Source organism: Prosopis cineraria, unplaced genomic scaffold, assembly GCF_029017545.1.
Source record: "Prosopis cineraria cultivar Desert tree isolate PC_DT_omini unplaced genomic scaffold, ASM2901754v1 PC5, whole genome shotgun sequence".
Taxonomy (NCBI): Eukaryota; Viridiplantae; Streptophyta; class Magnoliopsida; order Fabales; family Fabaceae; genus Prosopis; species Prosopis cineraria.
The window spans coordinates 36,777,305-36,797,135 of record NW_026555336.1 but is presented as its reverse complement, the minus strand read 5'-3'; the positions used below and the strand labels follow the sequence as shown (position 1 = coordinate 36,797,135).

Here is a 19,831-nt window from a genome sequence, read left to right as displayed (position 1 = left end):
AATTAAAGAAATGTAAAGGGATATTATTATTATTATTATTTTTTATAAAAAGGGATGCAGGAGAATATCGACGAATACAGAGCATCCGGCGCCGTCGTTTCATGCCTGCCAATAGAAAACTATGTTTCATTAGAACAAATTAAAGATCAGGACGTACAGGAAGAAAAGGGAAAAGATCGATTTCTTTCTTACTTACCATTCCGTAGTACTATGAAAATATATAAAAAATAAAAATCCATATCCTCTTTATTCCTTGCTCGGTTCGGTTTGTCCCCACCTAATCTGTCTCTCCCTATATATAACAAATGCTCTGCAGAATTTGAACTCAAGTTTATGGAGAGTCAGGATTTGTCGGCACCGGACATGGACGCATCCCGACCGTCGCTAGGCTTTCCTCTCGGCACCGCCTTCCTCTTGATCGCCATCTTCACCATAAGCGGCATCTGCTCCTGCTGCTACCACTGGGACAAGCTCCGATCACTTCGCCGATCGTATCCTCCTCCTCTTCAATACCCATCCTCGCCCCATAAATCCCGACTCTCCTCCGCGGTATCGATTCCTTCGGCCGATTAATTAAACCCACTAGCTATAAGTATAAAGCATTACTGAAATTGCTTGCTGATATATCTGCGTATGTGACAGGATAAGCAGAACAGAGGGCAGAGCTTTCCGGTGCTGATGCCAGGCGATGAGGTACCCAAGTTCATAGCCATGCCGTGTCCCTGTGAGCCTCACAGGATCTCTGTTACCGTGCAGAAACCCCCCCTACTCACTGCGCCTCTGCCTTAGAAATTAACCAGATTATTCGCTCTGTAAATATATGCATGCATATATGTAGTCAGCGTGTAAATTACTTCTACGAATTTGATTTGATGGTTAATTATATTGTGCAACTCATTTAGCACTTTCCGGCGGTTTTTCCTTCTTCTTCTGGCCATCGTCGGAGAGGGAAAATCTGACTAGATGCTTCTTTACTTTCAGCTCAAGAAAAGCACCCTGCTTGACTTTTTATAGTGTGGAATTCTTTTACGGCATTGTGTGGGCTACAAGATTACGACTTTCTTCCATCACCCTGAGAATATTGGTTTATCATTTTTCGTACAGGAAATGTTTCCGGCACATTTATGCTGTGGATATAGCTCTGGTCTCAAAATATTCGTTTTTCATAATTATACGTATCTTTAAAAAACAAGTGTGTGTGTGTGTGTATTTGGTAGGGTCGTATAGGAAGAAAAATTTAGATGAAATACTTAATAGAAAAAACAACCATGAAGGCATTTACACAAACCGGTGCTCTGTGCTCACCTTTGGTATTCCGAAAGAATAAAGGTACCTGACTATAATGATATTGCATTTACTCTAAGCTGAATTCAAATCCATATAGGTCCAGTTATCAGAGATGGAAAACTATATTGATAGAGTCCCAAAAGGCAGCACTATGAGTTGGCCTGTTGCCCTGTTCTGATAAAGAAGGACGATGATGGCGTCAAATATATTCCAGGGCCAATATGAAACCAGCCACGCTAGTTATTACCTGCAGAAGATACCTTTGCTTAAAATCTTCGCTCGTCTCGTGGACAAATTAGATCTTGAGAAAAGAATAAAATTATATATGTACTAGTATATATATATATATATATATATATTCCTGGTTTGTTTTGGTTCCAAATTATCACGAATCCAGACGTGTCCAGATAGGATTCGGTGCCGGTTGGGGGCGTCTGCTTCTGGGGAGCTTTCAAGATGATAGTGATGATTCACGGAGAATAAAGTGAATGATGTTGTGGGTTTGGCCGTTTGGGACCCCAAATAATAATGGTAATAATAGCATCTCATGACCTAATAAAAATATAGAGAATTAGCATTAAATTAATTAATGACAATTACTGCATCTTCAACAAAATTGTCTGAAAATAAGTTGGAAATATATATTCATACCAATACCATTAAAAGTAAGAGCCCTAATTATAATATAAAAGTTAAATATTAAAATTCTTGAATTTATAATTATTTAAATTAATATTTTGAACTCTTTTTTTTATATAGAAAAAAATTGTCAGGCTATTAATTTATTCTTTGAACACTTAAATATTATTATTGCATGAAAATAAGGGAAGAGGGCATGCATATAGTACCAAAACTGTGTACCTTTCTGTGATAGATGCCAGTAGCCCATGTCCACTTTAACATGGCACTCTCAGTATCAATGCTCTTCGATTTTGACAACGTGTGTGCCCCATCCACGTCCACCTTCAACACCACTTGCTTCCTCCTCCTCGTTTTTTCCTGGAACCTGCGCTGTCACATCGGCACCTAATTCTATCTTTTCCAAACAATCAAATTCAGACTATTATTTCAGAATCAAGTTGTAACATGTTCACAAATTTTGAGATAATGTTCACATTACAAATGTAGGGACTGTCCCGTGGTAGAAAGCGTGGCGGCTCCGTATGAGTTTTATATTCTAATTTCTACATCGTACTACTCACTCCAAGCACCTAAACGAGTTGTTGACGCCAATTGATACCTAAGGTTTATAAACTTCAATTTAAGGACATTTAAATTTACCTTGCCTACGTTTTCTCGGGTTCTTAATCTGTGCTATCAATAAGCATGATGATTTTACAACAAAGTCATGATATTATTTGTAAATAAAATATTAAGCAGAACATGGAGCTAATTTATTTTTCAAAGCTTTAGCGCAATGCTGGAATGCAAGGAGGAGGGAATCTGGGAATGTCTCAAATTATTTAGTGTGAAATTACGATGGCTTCCCCCTTTTCTTTTAATTTATTAATTTTTTACACGGATTTTAAGATTTTTCTTTAATTTAAAAAATATGTTAAAAATAATTTATAAATAAAATATAATATTAATAGGCTAATAGCGGTATAGGAGAACTGCAGGCTCTGAGGCTATTGTATTTTTATGACCAACAAGCTGATGCCTGATATACACGTGGATCGCGGCATACGCTGCAAGTGCAGCAGTGGGGCCACTTTGAACTAATTTAATGACGAACAGACGAAGCGGCGAGAAAGTAATTAATGTCTCTTTGACTGTTGTCTCTTGGATATCAAAGGGACAGACCAAGAATTTTCGGAGACCGTAAAATTCAGAATACGGGTCAACTCCTAATTATTTCTGGGATTAATTAATAGACGGCTGTCAATACTACTACTATAACAACAACAAACCTTTATCCCATTAAGTGAGGTCGGTTACATAGATTATAAGACGTTATTGTGCTCTATCATTTATCAAACTTTTAGAAATATTATTAATTAAGAAATCGCGTTCAATAACTTTTAAGAGTATTCTCTTAGGCCTTCCTCTACCTCTCTTAATCGGATTCAAAGTTATATGTTCTACTCTTCTCACTGGTGCCTCCCTTGGTCTTCTTTGTACATGCCCAAACCATCTCAACCGATTTTCTATCATTTTTTTCTCAATAGGTGCCACCCTCACTTTTTCACGTACGTGCTCATTTCGAATTTTATCTTTACGTGTATGTCTGCACATCCATCGTAACATTCTCATCTCTACTGCTCCAACTTTATGCTCTTGCTGTCCCGTTAGAGCTCAGCATTCACTACTATATAACATTGCCGATCTGATAACAGTGCGATAAAACTTTCCTTTAAGTTTAGTAGGCACCTTACGGTCGCAAATAACTCCTTTAGCTTTTCTCCAATTAAACCACCCAGCTTGAATTCTATGTAAAATATCTCCACTGATTTCGCCATCATTTTAAATAATGGCTCCCAAATATCTAAACTTTTTCACTTGAGGTATAATTTGGTCTCTCAATTTCACTTCCAAATTATTGTTGAATAGTCCTTTACCAAATTTACAATATAAATATTCCGTCTTACTTCTACTCAGACGAAAACCTTTCGACTCCAATGTCCTCCTCCATAACTCAAGTTTGCAATTAACCTCTTCTCTTGTCTCTGCTATAAGAACTATATCATTCGCGAAGAGCATACATTTCATAATTTCCCCTTGAATATATTCCGTCAAAATATTTAAGATCAAGTTGAACAAATAATCACTCAGAGATGATCCCTGATGTAGTCCAATCTTTATAGGAAAATCCTTTGTTTGACCACTAGGCGTTCTTATACTAGTTTTTACCCCCTCATACATATCTTGTATGGCTTTAATATAAGCAATCCATACCCCCTTTTTTTCTAACGCTTTCCAAAGCACTTCTCTTGGTATACGGTCATAAGCTTTTTTCAAATCAATAAAAACCATGTGTAGATCTTTATCTTTACGACGATACTTTTCCATTAATCCCCTTAGTAGATAAATCGCCCCTGTAGTTGATCTACCTGGCATAAAACCAAACTAATTCTCAGAAATACTTGTCTCCAATCTCAACCTGTGCTCAATTATTTTCTCCCACAATTTCATTGTGTGGCTCATGAGTTTAATCCCTCTATAGTTAGTACAATTCTGAATATCTCCTTTATTTTTATAAATAGGAATTAATGTACTTTTCCTCCACTCATCAGGCATTTTCTTGGACTGTAAAATCATATTAAATAACTTAGTTAACCATCTCACCCCTTCTTCACCTAAATATTTTCACGCTTCGATAGATATACAATCAGGTCCGTTGGCTCTACCATTTGCCATTTTCTTAAGAGCTTCTTTTACCTCTTTATCACGTATTATTCGATAGAATGACAAATTTTGTTTTTCTTCACCAGTTACTAAATCCTCAAAGTTACTAGATGAACCCTCTCCATCATTGAAAAGTTTAGAAAAGTAAGTCTCTCATCAATTTTTAATTTCATCATCTGTAACTAAAGTTCTTCCCTCTTCATCCTTAATACACCTTACCTGTTCTAGATCTCTTGATTTTCTTTCCCTACTCTTGACAATCTTATAAATGTTTCGCTCTCCTTCCTTCGTCTCAAGGCTCTTATAAAATTCTTCAAAAGCTTTAGAACGAGCTTCATCCACAGCTCTCTTAGTTTCCTTCTTAGCCATATGGTACCTCTTCCAATTTTCCTCATTGTTACACAAATGTATGGCTTTAAAACAGTTCTTCTTATACTTGATTTTGTCCTGTACACTATTATTCCACCACCAAGACTCCTTATCTCTCGGACCAGAACCTTTTGATTCTCCTAAAACTACTTTTGCAACCTCCCGTATCTTTTTAGCCATATCTTCCCACATGATGTTAGCACTTCCCTGAGATTTCCAAATTTCTTTATCCAAAAGATTTCACTTGAAAATATCTTGCTTCTCACCTTTTAATTGCCACCACCTAATTCTTGGTGCTACTACTTGTCGACATTTTTGGATTTTACTCAAAATACACATATCAAGGACTAGGACCTTATGTTGTGTTGTTACAGCATCTCCGGGGATCACCTTGCACTTTTTACAAAGTCTTCTATCTATGTTCCTAACCAAAAGAAAATCAATCTGTGACCTTGAGGCTCCACTTTTATAAGTGATGAGATGCTCATCTCTTTTCTTGAAACAAGTGTTGACAATCTTAAAATCATACGCCAATGAGAAATCAAGAAGAGTTTGTCCTTCATTGTTTAGCTCTCCAAAAACAAAACCATCATGCACCCTCGCATACTGACTAGCTTCCCTTCCGACATGCCCATTAAAGTCTCCTCCAATAAAAATCTTTTCACTCTGTGGTATGCGTCGAATCAACCCCTCCAGATCCTCCCAAAATAATTCCTTAAGACTGACTTCTGTCCCGACTTGCGGTGCATAAGCGCTAACAAAATTAACAATCTCACGTCCAATTCACATTTTTAAGGAAATAATTCTGTCTCCAATTCTGCTAACTTCTACAACGTTCTTCTTCCACTCCTTATCTATAATGATGCCTACTCCATTGCGTGCACTTACTTTTCTTGTATACTAAAGTTTGAAATCTTGAATTTCCTTAGCTTCTTCTCCACGCCATTTTGTTTCTTGCAGGCAAAGGATATTAATTTTCCTTTGAATCATAACCCCTACAACCTCTACAGATTTACAATTCAATGTCTCAACATTCCAAGTACCAAATCTAATTTTGCTCTCATGGACTAACTTCTTTAGCCGCGTGCATCTAGAATGACACGGTAGCCCTTGCTCATTTAACACTACATCCAGGCGCCGATGTAGCGGCTCTAACTCACTTATCACTGTACTCGAGCCATGCAGCGCGTTACTTACGGGCAACGACCTAGCATTAACATTATAACGTCTATTGTCCATGTTTATGATAGATTCAACAAAATTTTACATTGGCTGTTGATGGCCTAACACAACCCTCCTCCTTTACTCGGGCTTGGGACCGGCTATAAACATAGGCGGAGTTAATAAACGGCTGTCAATGATAAGATAAAATAATTCAAAATCATAGAAAAATTACATAAAATAAATAAAAGATGACATTCCCTCCGTTTCTATTTATACAGGAAAAAAAAAACTACATCATAATATTAAAAAATTTAATTAATTATATTAATTGTGTCTGTAAATAAAAAATTAAATTATAATATTTTTATTAATTGCGTTAATCAAGCCTTCATTAATTATCTCTTATAATTATGAATGATAAAATTATGAGGAGCAATTTAAAAAGTTTTTAATAAATATTTATTGAAAAATATGACTTTACTTATATAAAAGAAAGCTAAAAGTAATAGTTTATTCTGTGAATAAAAATAGAAAGAATATACCCTAATGTGAGGAACAAAACATTGGCAACGAGAAAAGAATTTCATTTCAACCAAATAATGGCAATCAAGTGATATGAACACCAATTATATCTAAGCAATGCTTGAGCTTAATTTCAAGAATAAGTTTTGTAAGCAAATTTATTGAATTTTAAGATGAATGAATTTTTTCAACAACAATTTCACCAACTACAGTAATATTTTTTCAATAAAGTGCACTTAGTTTTCATGTCATACTGGTTATTCTTAATCAAATGAACAACACTTTGATTGTCACAAAAAATATTGGTAGCTCTGGATAACGGCAAGTTTAATAACAAGACCTTGCAATCACCGAATAGCTCCCTTTATACCCTCAACTATTGCTATATGCTTTGTTTTAGTTGAAGATAATGCAAAAATATATTGAAGAGATACTTTCCAACTACTAAAGCTGTAAATGATGAAAATATAAGTGAAAAGAGATTTTTGTCCATTGAAATTACAATCATGGTCAAAGTCAATAAAACTAACAATATAATTAGATACAACCTTGTTCCTATTAAATATCAGACTAACATAAAAAGTATCCTTCAAATAATGGAGGATCTATTTAATAACATCCCTTTGACCCCTACAAGATTGTGCATGTATTTCCTTTAATATGAAAGCCAAGTCTCGCCTAGGACTGAAAGCCCATTAAGTATGCATGTTTGAGTCCAAAAATAAGACTGGCTTTGGTTGTAGTAGGGACTTAAGGGACTCACACACTTGAGGAGAAGATTGTTAGGTTATCTAAGTGTGAATGGACTTAACATAATGTGAAAAGTCTCACATTAAATAAATTTTAATTTAATAAATAATATAAAATAAAAATAAAGGACTCATGTAAACTTAAGCTTCAAGATTTTAAGTTAAAATATGATGTTTTTTTTTTGACTAATCTTGCTAGTTTCTCCTCTTTCGTGTTCTCAGGCAATCACTCCTCATTCTAATAAGAAAGTTTGATAACAATATTAGTTTTGCTATTTGACAAGTTTAGAAATAAGTTAATCTTACTCATTATTCTATCTCATCTTGATGAATTTAATTTTTTATTATGGATTTAAAAAATATTGATGTTAAAATTGAAGGTGAAGATAAAATTGTTTTATTGGTTGTATTATTGCTTCCCTCTTATAGAGATTTTAGAAAAATTATGCCATATAAAAATTCAAACACATTAGCCTTTGAAGGTGTAAAATTCAATTTATTATCCAAACAAAAGTTTGATCTTGAAGTTTGTTTAGAAGACAATGGTGAAGGTTTAAATGTGATAGGGGAGAAGTAATGAAAAGAAAAGTACAAGAAAATCTCGTTTTAAGTTTTAGTTAGTTTTTCAAAATTGATTTCCGTAGTGGATAACATCAGGTTAAAATTAGGTCGGATGGTGGATGAAAGATTGCATTTAAGACACAAGATGAGTTGTATTAATGGCTAGTCATGCCTTTTGATCTAAACAATGCTTCTAGTACATCTATGAGGGTTATAACTCACATTTTTCAATCTTACTTAGGCCAATTTTTAATTATCTACTTTGATGATGTTCTTATCTTTAGCAAGTCCAAGAAGAATGAACACTTATCTCATCACCAAGTATTCAATACCTTTAGGAAGAAAAGTTTTATACTAATTTTTTCATTATCTCATCTCCCCAACTTGAATTCCACCGGCACTTCCCTGCTGCACGCAAAAGAAGCTTTTCACAAAACAAAATCTTAATATGCAAAAGTTAAATCATAGAAGCGATTCGAGTCAGAAAAGAGAACCTGATCTGGCTTTGTGACTCAGCCATCTTCCTTCTTCGGTATTTGGTGACTGGGACTCTCGCTCTCCCACTCCCACGTTTATATATGCCTTATTATTCGTCTATCCCGTTTGCCAATTCGCTTCCCACTCGAACGCTCAAAGAGTCCAAGTTACCCTCTTGTTCTTGAGGCTCCTGTCATGAAGTGCCCTGGGTAAGCTTGTAAATTCTTTCAAACTTCGCCTGCCCTCTCGCTCATTATTTTATTTTATTCTTTTTAATCCCTTCAGTTTCATCTCTTTGCAATCTTATAGTCCCTATAATTTTAAAAATACAAATAATGACCACACACTGTTAGGCCAGAGCTAATTTCATTGTCTTTGTTAACCCATTTAATTTATTGAAATGGAAGTAAATTAATCAGGTATAATTAAAAATAAAAGGTCAAGGAAAATTAAAATATAGCTTTTATATTCGGTTTAAACAGAATGTGGCAGAGGCAAAAAAGTGATTAAGTACATATCAGCAAAAAGGTTAGTAGAGTTAAGCATGCGTCCAAAAAATTAATTTTGTTAATACCAACTCATAGTTCTTATATGTATTCTACTATTTTTAATATGTCCATTAGTCTAGTTTTTAATATTGAGGATCTTGTTTCTTAACAAGGCACTTTCGAGTCTCCCCCACTATTTATTGATGGTTTTATTGTACACAATCTCACAATGCTCCAATCCTTCCATTGCTTGATGTTCCACACGCTAGAGATGAGATTGATGTGATCATAGATGAACAAATTATATTAACTGCCAATAGTCCCATTCGCCATTACCTCATTTGTTGGAAGGACTTCTCAAACTCAAATGCTATTTGGATTGCTGAAGGGGAGTTTTACTAGATTGATCCCACCTTACTCGAGTCTTACTAACTCTATATCTCTCCATGTGAGAGTTCTTTTAAGCCAGAGGTAAATGATAGAAAGAAAATTAAAAAGAAATAAGTGAAGATATTATAAGAATATTACATATTTGAATATCGAAGATATTTTGCTCTCATATTAATGAGGCATATTTTGTTTTAATTTGAATTATTGTTATTTTTCAACATTATCTTTTCAGTTATTGTTATCTTTTTATTTAATTTTAAAATTTTTAAGATCTTCATACATTTATTTTTAGGGTTAAGTTGAGACCTATAAATAACATTTCAACTCATTTGATTTGCTCATGCATTTGATTGAATAAGAATTACTATTATTTTGTGTTTCTCTCGTCTCTCTATATTATCCCTGCTTTCTTTTTCTTTTTTTTATATTCTCTTCTCTCATCCCCTTTCAAGTTCTACATCAAGATCATAGCTCCCAGGTTTTTTTTTAATATTATATAAGTACTACTCTCTTCTTTCATCTTAATTCTCAATTGTATATTTCTTCATCCTGTTGAATGGTCCAAGTTAGAGTTAATTAGTGTTCGTGTGTATTTCATCGATAATTAAATATGCTCCATTAGAATATTTGTTGCAGACTTAATCCATCAAAATCGTTAAACTGAATTGGATTTGCAAGAAGTAGAAGTATGTGGCCGCGAATCCAACAAAAGAAAGGCATATTATTTTAAATGCATGATTGCTTGCTCGAGTGGAATTTTCAAATTCGTGCCTGGATCAGTGTTTTAAAACTCAGATCGGACATCAAACTGAAAAAAGGAACGGGTTGCAGTTTTTATAGTTCAATCTGTTAGACTGACGATTGAACCAATGACATAAAAATTAAATAAAAATAATATTTCTATACACAAATATATAAATAAACATTAATTTGTTGATTGTGCTTGAAATCTCAACACCGAAGGTTAGATTCCTGGACTGTTAGAGCTAGAGGTAGAGGTTTGAGGAGAAGTAAGAGATTGAGTACAGGTCATGGAGGAAAAATTAGAGATTAGAGAAGAGAAGACAGAAAAAAAGTAGATATTATAGAAGAAAAATCGTGAGCGACTCAGCTTAATTTTTTTTTTTTTGCTTTGAACCTGGTTGACCCACTCCTAAGTTCCAGGTTAAATTCGGTTCTATAAAAACCGCTCAGTTCAATCCGGCCCAAAGGCAAATTTGGTTCAATTGATTGAATCAAACTGTTTTACTTAGCGGGCAACAATCGAACTGTTCGATCCAGTCCGATTCTCACAACATTGGCCAAGATACAATAGTCGCTGAGTTTGAATTTCATCGGGGGACACTTTAATTTTATAATATTGTTCCATTATTGATGTTGTTTTATTAACTAATATATATTATCACGTATAGATTTCATTTCATTTTTTTATTTTCATCATTATTGTTTGTGCCAGTTTTTGTTTCTTATTTGCTGTTGTTGTTATGAAACATCCATGATAATTCCTATATGAGTTTTGTGTTGGGCTGCATATAGGGGTGAGCATCGGTCGGTTCGGTTCAGTTTGGTCTCAAAATATGCAGAACCAATCGATCGAATAACATTGAAAATGAAAACCGAATCGAATCGAACAAGGACCGAACTGAAATTTGATAATTTGGTTCACTTGGTTAATTCAATTTTTTGGTTTCATATTAGGCTATTAAAATTAGGCCTATTTTTTAAATATTAAAACAAACAACATTATAAAATTGAGCCTTTTTTTCTATTCATTTTTTTCAATATGAGCCCATTCTAATTACACCCATATGACATAAAGCCCAAATATTATAAAGGCATGGATAATCAAATAAACAACCCAAATAAACACTGATTATCAAATAATGGCTCCATAATCCAGTCACAACACTTACTGATGAGAGTGACTGACCGAAATAGGGTTTCAAGTGATGTTATTATTTTTTATTCTTTATTACAATAAAAAATAAAAATAAAATAAAATAATTTATAAATTAAATATAATTGATAAATTAATAAATTATATGTAATTCGATTGGTTCGGTCTATTCGATTTTAAATTTTACTAACAGAATGGAACCGATCAACCAAAATATTTAAAATAAAAAAATCGAATCGAACCGAAAAATCAAATAGAGCAAATTAAAAAAATAAAATTCAATTTGATTCGGTTTGATTTTCGATTTCAGTTCGATTTTGCTCACCCCTAGCTACATGTCATGTTTCCCCCTTTTTCCCCATGCGTGTTTCAATGTTATGTGTGTCCCCGCGCGCTATTAATTCTAGCAATCTAGATTAATTGGGTTATGTATATTCGTTTTATCTTTAAAACCAATATTATATAGGTACCAAACTGCAACCTAACATCTAACAAATAAGGGTAAAAATAAAACCAGAAGATACAAAAGCAAAGGAAACAAGTAAAGAGCATATAGAAGTAATGAATTTTGGAGGGCCTATAAATAGAATATATATTAAAAGTGTTCATGTGATAACCGGGTAATGTAATTCGACTACTACTGAACGACGTGGAGCCAAGTCGGATCGAGGCAAGAAGAAGGGAAAATAAAAGTTAGACTGGACTGTGGGCTCCAAATTTGTATATATTGAAATGGACTTGAGACCAAATTATAACTGGACAAAACGCATCCCATGGACATCCCTAATTGATACTCCTTTGCATCGTTGATGAGTGAAAATTTTCTTTTTTTATCAGATTTATCACAGTATTTCAAAATTACTCTTAGTTAATACGGTTGCGGACTCCCCAATTAAGGAAAGAATTTTGGTTTCTTCTCTATGTGATTTGACTCCCTTTTTCTCGAGGGATCTCGTGTTTAAAGAATGTATGGGGATTCAGCCTCTTTGTACTGCTGATGTTTAATCTTATGTAATTTGGGCTTTGCCCTCGTTTATATAAAAAATAATGTTATTAAATGGTGCGTGGGACTTTCTCATTTTGCACTCGAGTAAAAAAAAAAAATCATACTTTTAACAGAGGATATATCCCAAAGCTCCATAAACGCTTCAAATATTCGGTAATGTGGCTTACAGTGAAGACTATGAAAAAACTCAAGTTCACTTATAATCAGGACTAAAAGGAGTAAAATTTATGATAAATCACACAAATTATGAACAGTGGACATTCTCGCTTATTGGCCATTCCCCATATAATGCACGTAGCAAAGCTCATTTATCAAAAGATGAAGCGGAACAGTTGTGTTGAGATGACTAAGGAGTAAGGAGTGTGCCCCCGGCCTCATGTCGTGCATGCACCAATATTTTTTGTTTTAGATCCCTAATCATAAAACAAATACATTTTTTTATATGTATCTTTTTATTAAAAATAATCCTATTTAATGCACTGCTACACATTAAATATGAGCACTTCTTTCACCGGTGATTCAATCCCCACTGATTTTTAAGACAAATAGATGAAATATAAATATAAAAATGGAGTTTTGTAACAATGACTGATGTTATATGATACTATTTTTTACACGATGATATTATATAGTGATGGACCTAGAAAAATTCATTAGAGGGGCAATATTTATACAAAATATAAATATTAATATTTTTAAGAAAATATAATTCTAAATATTAAATAAAAATAATATATAAATAAATTATATGAGAAGTTTAAAAATATATATTAATTTCATTTGTATCATAAATTTATTTTTATAATAAATATAAGAGTAAATAATATTTTTAACTATGCATGCTTAATAATTTTAAAGAAAATGTGAGGCAATTGATTTTTTTTGAGGGCAATTGTAATTTTAAAAGGGAACAAATGTAATTTTAATCAAAAATTAAATGTAATTGTTAATTTTCTTGTGGGGGCAGTTGCTCCCTCTTTGCTTCAAGTGGCTACGTCCTTGATATTATACGGTATTCATGGACTCTTTCAGCTCTGGACAAGCAAACAAATTGATGAAAAATAGTAATCCAAGCTTAGATTAGAGATGTTCTCAAGATTAGATACTCGTAGTCAGGGCAAGGCAGTGTTGTGCCCAGTCGATTTCGGTGCTCATTTTAGTGGTGCTCAGTATCAATTAACACTGCATTTTGCAGGGTCAATTTTTTTCTTTTTTTTTAAATCACAAATTATTATAATAATAATAAATAAATATTATACATTATTTTTTAATATTTAATAAATAAATAAATTTAACTTGTTAAAATTTGATTTGAATAGTTCATATAAAAATTTTAGTCTAAACAATTCAGAACTGTACTAAAAAAGTAAAAAAAAAATCACTTGAAAAGTTTAAAATAAAAGTTGAATTTAGCAAAATAAGCTAGTTTTCTTATTATATAATAAAATAATATTTAAATTACTGTTAAAAAGAAATGCCTATATTTAATACTTTATCATGCCTTGAATGATATTACTTCTCATGAATGGACAATTATGCAAAATCAATAAAATAAAAATATTTTATAAAATATATTAGTTACAGTTCTAATTTTTTAACTACAATTTCTCAACTGTTTAGACTAAAATTTATATATTAACTGTTCAGGCTAAATTTTAACAATTTAAATTTATTTATTTATTAAATAATAAAATAATAATTTTATAATATTTATGTATTATTATTGTAATAATTTTGTCATTTAAAAAAGAAAAAAAATTAACACTAATGTTGAGAAAGATGAGCACCGAATCCGGATCCTTGCTGTACTGCTCGGCTTCCTTGAGACCATTTCTTAGCCCAACGCATATAAGCCTAATAACCTCTATTTTTATGTTTTAGTTTACTTAGGTTTCAATTTCTGGGTTCCCCCTTCAAATTCCCAGCCAAACTAATCCGCCGTCTCTAGTTACAGTGTTGGTGAAGATGACAATTATTTTTATCCTTAAACATCATAACAAGTAGTTCAAAATCAGATTTTACCCTCATGGTCCTCTGTAAAACTAGACCTATATCAGTCAAGGGTTTCAAGAGCCAAGTTTCATTTTAACAAATGATTGTCACAGCTTCATACATTTCTTCATTCACTTGATTAATAATTCGTGAATGATTGGCAGTTGAAGGGTCAAATCACAGAAGTAGAGTTGGAGTTCTAGGAGATAAAGAGCCAAAAGCTGGGCTTTGATTTAATGATTTGTGAAGCTGCATGTGTAGTTTAATCCCTGTATTTCAACCTTTTGTAGTTCGATGATGACAATGATGATAATCATAATTTTGCGCTCAGATCAGAAAAAGAAGCCGAAACACTTCAATGACACAGTCAAAATGAATGTTGAGCATTCCATTTATATTTATGGGAAACACTTTATGCAGAGACTTCATTTTGTTGAACCTATTATATGGTGAAGGAAAGTGAACCCAACCCCTTCAGGCTAAAATCCCTGTTTCAGAGCAGAATGTTCGGCAATACGTTTTAGTTGCTTTGAGGCAATCCAGATCCAGAATGCAGTAATCAAGTCGACTTTATTCTGCAGAAAGATTATATTGAAACTTGTACCTCCCTAATTCGTTGAATCCAAAGCTTGGAAGAAACAAACCAAGAGGAAAAAAATTGCTTCTTTTACACAACTTGCAAATTGTCACAGCTACTTCTCCCTAAAGGCATCTCCCACCATAACCTGCATTTCTGAACAGTGCTTCCTTAATCTCTTCAGAGTCAATACAAGCTCTTTGCTCAGCCACCTTACACCATGAGAAGACCACGTTGTGAGTACAAAATTCATCCTGTTTCAACATTGTGTAAAAAGAGTAAGTATGAACAAACCTCCGAGCAAGATGCTTGCATTGTGAAATCATTGAAGCCACTTATGACGCATTGTTCGATCTCAAGACCCAATGCTTCTAAGGTATTCACAGTTGAGAGTAGTAACCCAGGCTTTGTGGCACAGCAGATATTGATCCTAGTGTCTTGGTCCTTCCTCTCAACCTCAAACTGCGAAAATATTAAGGTGGTAATATATGTAAATTCAGGAACTGGGTACATTATAATCCGTTAATCTTTGGGGTATATACCTTAGGGGAATTTCTCACCGTTACTTCATTTGGCTTCACTTCCTTGGAAATGCCTATGAAGTTTAACTGATTGTTTTCACCCTCCCTCTCCATTTCTTCCTGCAAATTGCTTATCTTTTCCAGAAGCTCCTTCATGTAATCTATGGTGTCTCCAAGAATAGATGTCCTGTCCATCTGTCAATGTTCATGTTCCCATGTCACTCTAAAAGATATGCCCGTGAATCAAAAGATTATGGGTTTAAAAGGACATGTTTTAGGAATCACCTTGCTGATCTTGGGGACGATAGATCTCAGCATGGACAAGCGATCATTGAGGCGCTTTCTTCTTCTTCTTTCTGCCATGAGATTCTTTGAAGGCTGCCCTTGTAGCTTCTTCGATTTGGGTTTCTTCTCCCCACAATACACACCCATGTTGAACACCGGAGTTTCCAGGGCTCGTTCTTCGATTTTGCAGCAATTACTGGCATTATTATTGGCGTTTCCTTCTTCAGAACTCTGATTCTCAAAACCCAGAAAGGCGAGGTCTTCATCTTCATGAGCTTGAAGTGGTGGTGCAGAGTCAACAGTATTCCCTGTAAAGCCATCAAGAATGGGTAGGAATATTCAAGTCTCTGGTCTATGAGAGGTGCCGGTAGAGCAGAAAATGGCGGATTGAAGGTAGAGAAGGCAGAAGGGTTGTCATCAAAAGGGTCAAAGGTCCAAGAGGTACAAGAGAATAGATCATTGAAGCCAGAGGACATTGTGTTCCATGAATCTCCTCTTCTTGGAGCAAGTAACTCTTCCAGAAAGCCAACTTGTGAAAGGTCCATTTCTCTCCGCTTTTTCTGTGCTTCTTCCTCTACCAGGTGATACAAAAAGCAGAGGCGGCTTTAATAGGAGAGGGACATCACAGTTTTTTTTTTTTTTTAAGTTTTATCTGCTTCATCATTAAATGTTTATGTGACCATTATCACAATGAAGAACTTTATCGAACTAAATAACGCATAACTTTTTTTTTTAGAAAAAAAGTACTGTTTATGTAATGGAATATCATGATCACATAAGTCAATATGTTGTGTTTCCTTAATTATGTTACAGAATAAATTATTATTAATTAAAACTACTTGACAAGTATTTGACTAAAAATATTCAAATATGCTCTTTTTTTTTCCTGTATAAAAGTCTAGTTAAAATAGAATGCTATTGCTAGGTGTAGCACAGCCATGTGAGGTGATGACAAAATAAGATTAGCATAAATCTAATCTCAACAAAAAAAAAAAGATTAGTATCAATCTTGGAAGTTTTAGAGACTAGGACTGGGAAGTATTGTTTAAAAGTGAAGAACACTATAATTTTTATTATAATTTTAGGCTTCATGCAAGATACTATCGCATTCACATCTAGTTTTTTTTTTAAAAAATAAAACCAACGACTCGTAATAAATAACTTTTAAGAATATTTAAATTAATCAGAAAAGTTGAATCATGGAATGTGAAACTGACAACAGTCACCTGTGGTGAGGAATGTATTTTCAAAGAGCAAAAAATGAAGTTCAACATTTACTCCTGAACAAAATAAAGTGGCAGCAAATGGGGAGAAAAAAGGTTTGTAAATAATGATAGAAGACAATGATAAGGTGCATTATTCTATTGTTGATGTTGATGAAAAAGGCTAAGATGATCACAGGACGTATATATTTACAGTAAAAAGGTAAAGTGGGAATAGAACCTCGAGATCTAGACGTGGGATTAAAATGGGATCTACTTTATGCCTTTGTCTTCTGTCTCATCTTCTCTCGCTCCTAAGTCCGCTTCCCCATTATTAATCCCCTTTTCACCTAAAACTGTACAATAATAAACGTACGTAATATTCCTTCTCCAAGATATAAACACTTTGTAAAATCAGTACATGCATTCCTTTTGTTAAAAAATATAAAAATTAAATATTTAAAAAATATTTTTAATCTTTTAAAATATAATCATTAATTTTTTAAAAAAATTACCCATATTAAATGAATCACTCTATATTTTTTAAGAGTATTTAATAAGAATAAATATGAAAAGATAAAAGATAGAGTTAGTTTGAAGATAAGTAACTACTTTATTGAAAAGTGAGATTTGATTAAAAATGCTTTATGTTTTTGAACGGAAGGAATATGTATGTTGTTCTCATTTCAATAAAAATATATATTATTTTTTATTTTAATTATCAATATATTTTATGATAAGTGAGAGATATAATTATATAAATTAAAAAAATATAATAAATAAAATTGAAAGAAAATATTTACACATGCTAGATTGTTTAAATTTTGAACTAAAATTAATTGGGAGGAATAGTTATATTTTTTGCCATAGGGAGTAGCCCTTCCTCCATTTCCCTTTCTTCATAATTGGATTTATTTGCATGAAATCAGTGTGGATATCATATTCATATACTCTTCCCTTTCTGATTTATTAGTTACACTGTAGAAAATTACCTCAATCTTTAATGAAAGTCATTCTCCTTTTTTTCAAGCACAATTCTAATAAAAATATTGTAATGCAGATTCTAAAAAGAACCGCCAGGTAAAAATGAAAAGTAACTTAATTAAAAGACAATTAAGAATAAGAAATGACGATGGCCACGGCCTTCAAGGCGGCTTGACCCTGAGCGAGCATCACAGCCTGGGAGAGGAACACAGGAGCGTCACATAATTCCCTGGAAGCCAATAAAAGACAGCATTAATGTTGTTTTACACTCCTCTGATTTTATTTATAAGTTATTTTTAACATATTTTATTAATATTAAAAAAATATTAAAATTCATTAACTCTATATTAAAATTTAATAAGTTTTTAACTTTACCCCTATAAAATAAATATATTTTAATAATATATTTTCTCTCTCTAATATTTAATGGAAGGTAAAAAAATTTATGATAAAAATTTAATGACATAATTTATAAATAAAATTAAAAAAATTCTTCTTTTTATATTATAAGTAAGATAAGAGAGAGCATGGCGTAAACTTGGAGTTAGAGGTGATTAATAACTAAATTAATTAGTTGCATGAGATGACATAGAGAGTCTCGAGGCGAAGGTGAAAAGTGAGAAGAGAGTAAAGAGTACAGAGAAAGGGACAAGGAAGAGCATATGCATGCGTGATGAAATGACGACGCAGTTAAATTCGAGGAGCTCCTGTGAGTCACACCCTCTATTGGAATTTGCATTCCCTCATTTTTATATGACTCACTCCCCCCGCTAACTCATGTTGCCATCTGGAATGTTTATTAGACACTTGCAAACCAGGAACAAGGCTAGAGTTAAAAATAAGAATTGAGTTTGGAGGGTTAGATTTGGAGATCTTGTTTGAATAAAAATTTAAATTTTAAAAATAATTTTTTTAAAGTAATCGGGTTTAAGAATTTGGCCCTGATAAGCTCTGTAAAAAAAGGCTCAGACTCGGGCGGCCCTTTAAGCTTTATTATATTATTATTATTATTATTATTTTCTTTGGTAAAACATGTGTTTGAAGCCGATGACCTATTTACCTGATCCTACAACATTTATATTATTATTAATTTTAATTTATTTTAAAATTAATTTAATATAATTTAATAAATATCAGTGTATAGTATAAAATTTATGATATTTTTTATTTTTCTACAATTATTATGTTTGTGTATTTATAAAAAATGAACTGTTTTTTAACCAAGATTTAAATTTTATTACTAGACTTTTAAATGTGTGTTGTTTAATTTTTAAAAAATTACAAGGATTTTAATTTTTTAAATTTTAAAATATTTTATTTTTAATTAATTTATAATATTTAATTTTATTTTAATTTTTTTATTTTTTAAAAAAGAGCTTGCGGGCCAGGTCCTGAGCGTTTTACATGAGGGCCAGGTTTAAAAAATGGGGCTCAAAATAAAAAATCAAGCTTTAGGACTCAACCTGTATTCTCAACTCTAAACAAGGCCAAGGCTTGACCTATCGCTCCTTTAAAGCACTTTTTATTAGGATATGAATTTAAAAAATGACATTTTTTTAAAGAAACTGGATTTCAAAGCCCTAATAAAGAGAGGTTTACGCTCAAGTGATTTTTTAGGCTCATTTTTATTTTACCCCTCAAAAATAAAAATATTTTCAAATTTTTACTTGAATTTAAACTATATAATATATATTTATACTTTAAAATTAGAAGTTTTATTATTTGTTTTAAATTTTGAACACTATAATTTGTTTTAAAAAAAATTATCATTTAATCCTTGTAATTTTAACCCAATTATAATTTAATCCCTAAATTTTAACTCTTTATAACTTAATTATTATAGTTTTAACTCTATCCTTGAACTTTGCCTTTTGTAATTCAGTCACTATAGTTTTTACCATTTAAATATTAATCCTTATATTTTTAAAAAAAATCATAAAGGTTAAAAATATTTTAAAATTTTAATATTTATAAAGATTAAAAGGATTTAGTAATTTAAAATTTTAGTAATAAAT

At 32.5% G+C, this 19,831-nt stretch overlaps 2 protein-coding genes across 2 annotated transcripts; one reads left to right on the top strand and one right to left on the bottom strand.

Moving 5' to 3' along the window:
* Window positions 1–272: 272 nt before the first annotated feature.
* On the top strand, window positions 273–1,011 carry LOC129312089 (uncharacterized protein At5g65660-like). The gene is made up of 2 exons (XM_054954664.1): window positions 273–549; window positions 643–1,011. The coding sequence occupies exons 1-2, from the start codon at window positions 334–336 to the stop codon at window positions 787–789; spliced, it is 363 nt and encodes a 120-aa protein (XP_054810639.1). The 5' UTR covers window positions 273–333; the 3' UTR covers window positions 790–1,011.
* Window positions 1,012–14,620: 13,609 nt separating this feature from the next.
* On the bottom strand, window positions 14,621–16,198 carry LOC129311872 (transcription factor bHLH93-like). The gene is given in 5 exon segments (XM_054954341.1): window positions 14,621–15,036; window positions 15,119–15,286; window positions 15,367–15,540; window positions 15,631–15,956; window positions 15,959–16,198. Coding segments are annotated over 5 exon segments (972 nt in total). The 5' UTR covers window positions 16,176–16,198; the 3' UTR covers window positions 14,621–14,949.
* Window positions 16,199–19,831: the final 3,633 nt, after the last annotated feature.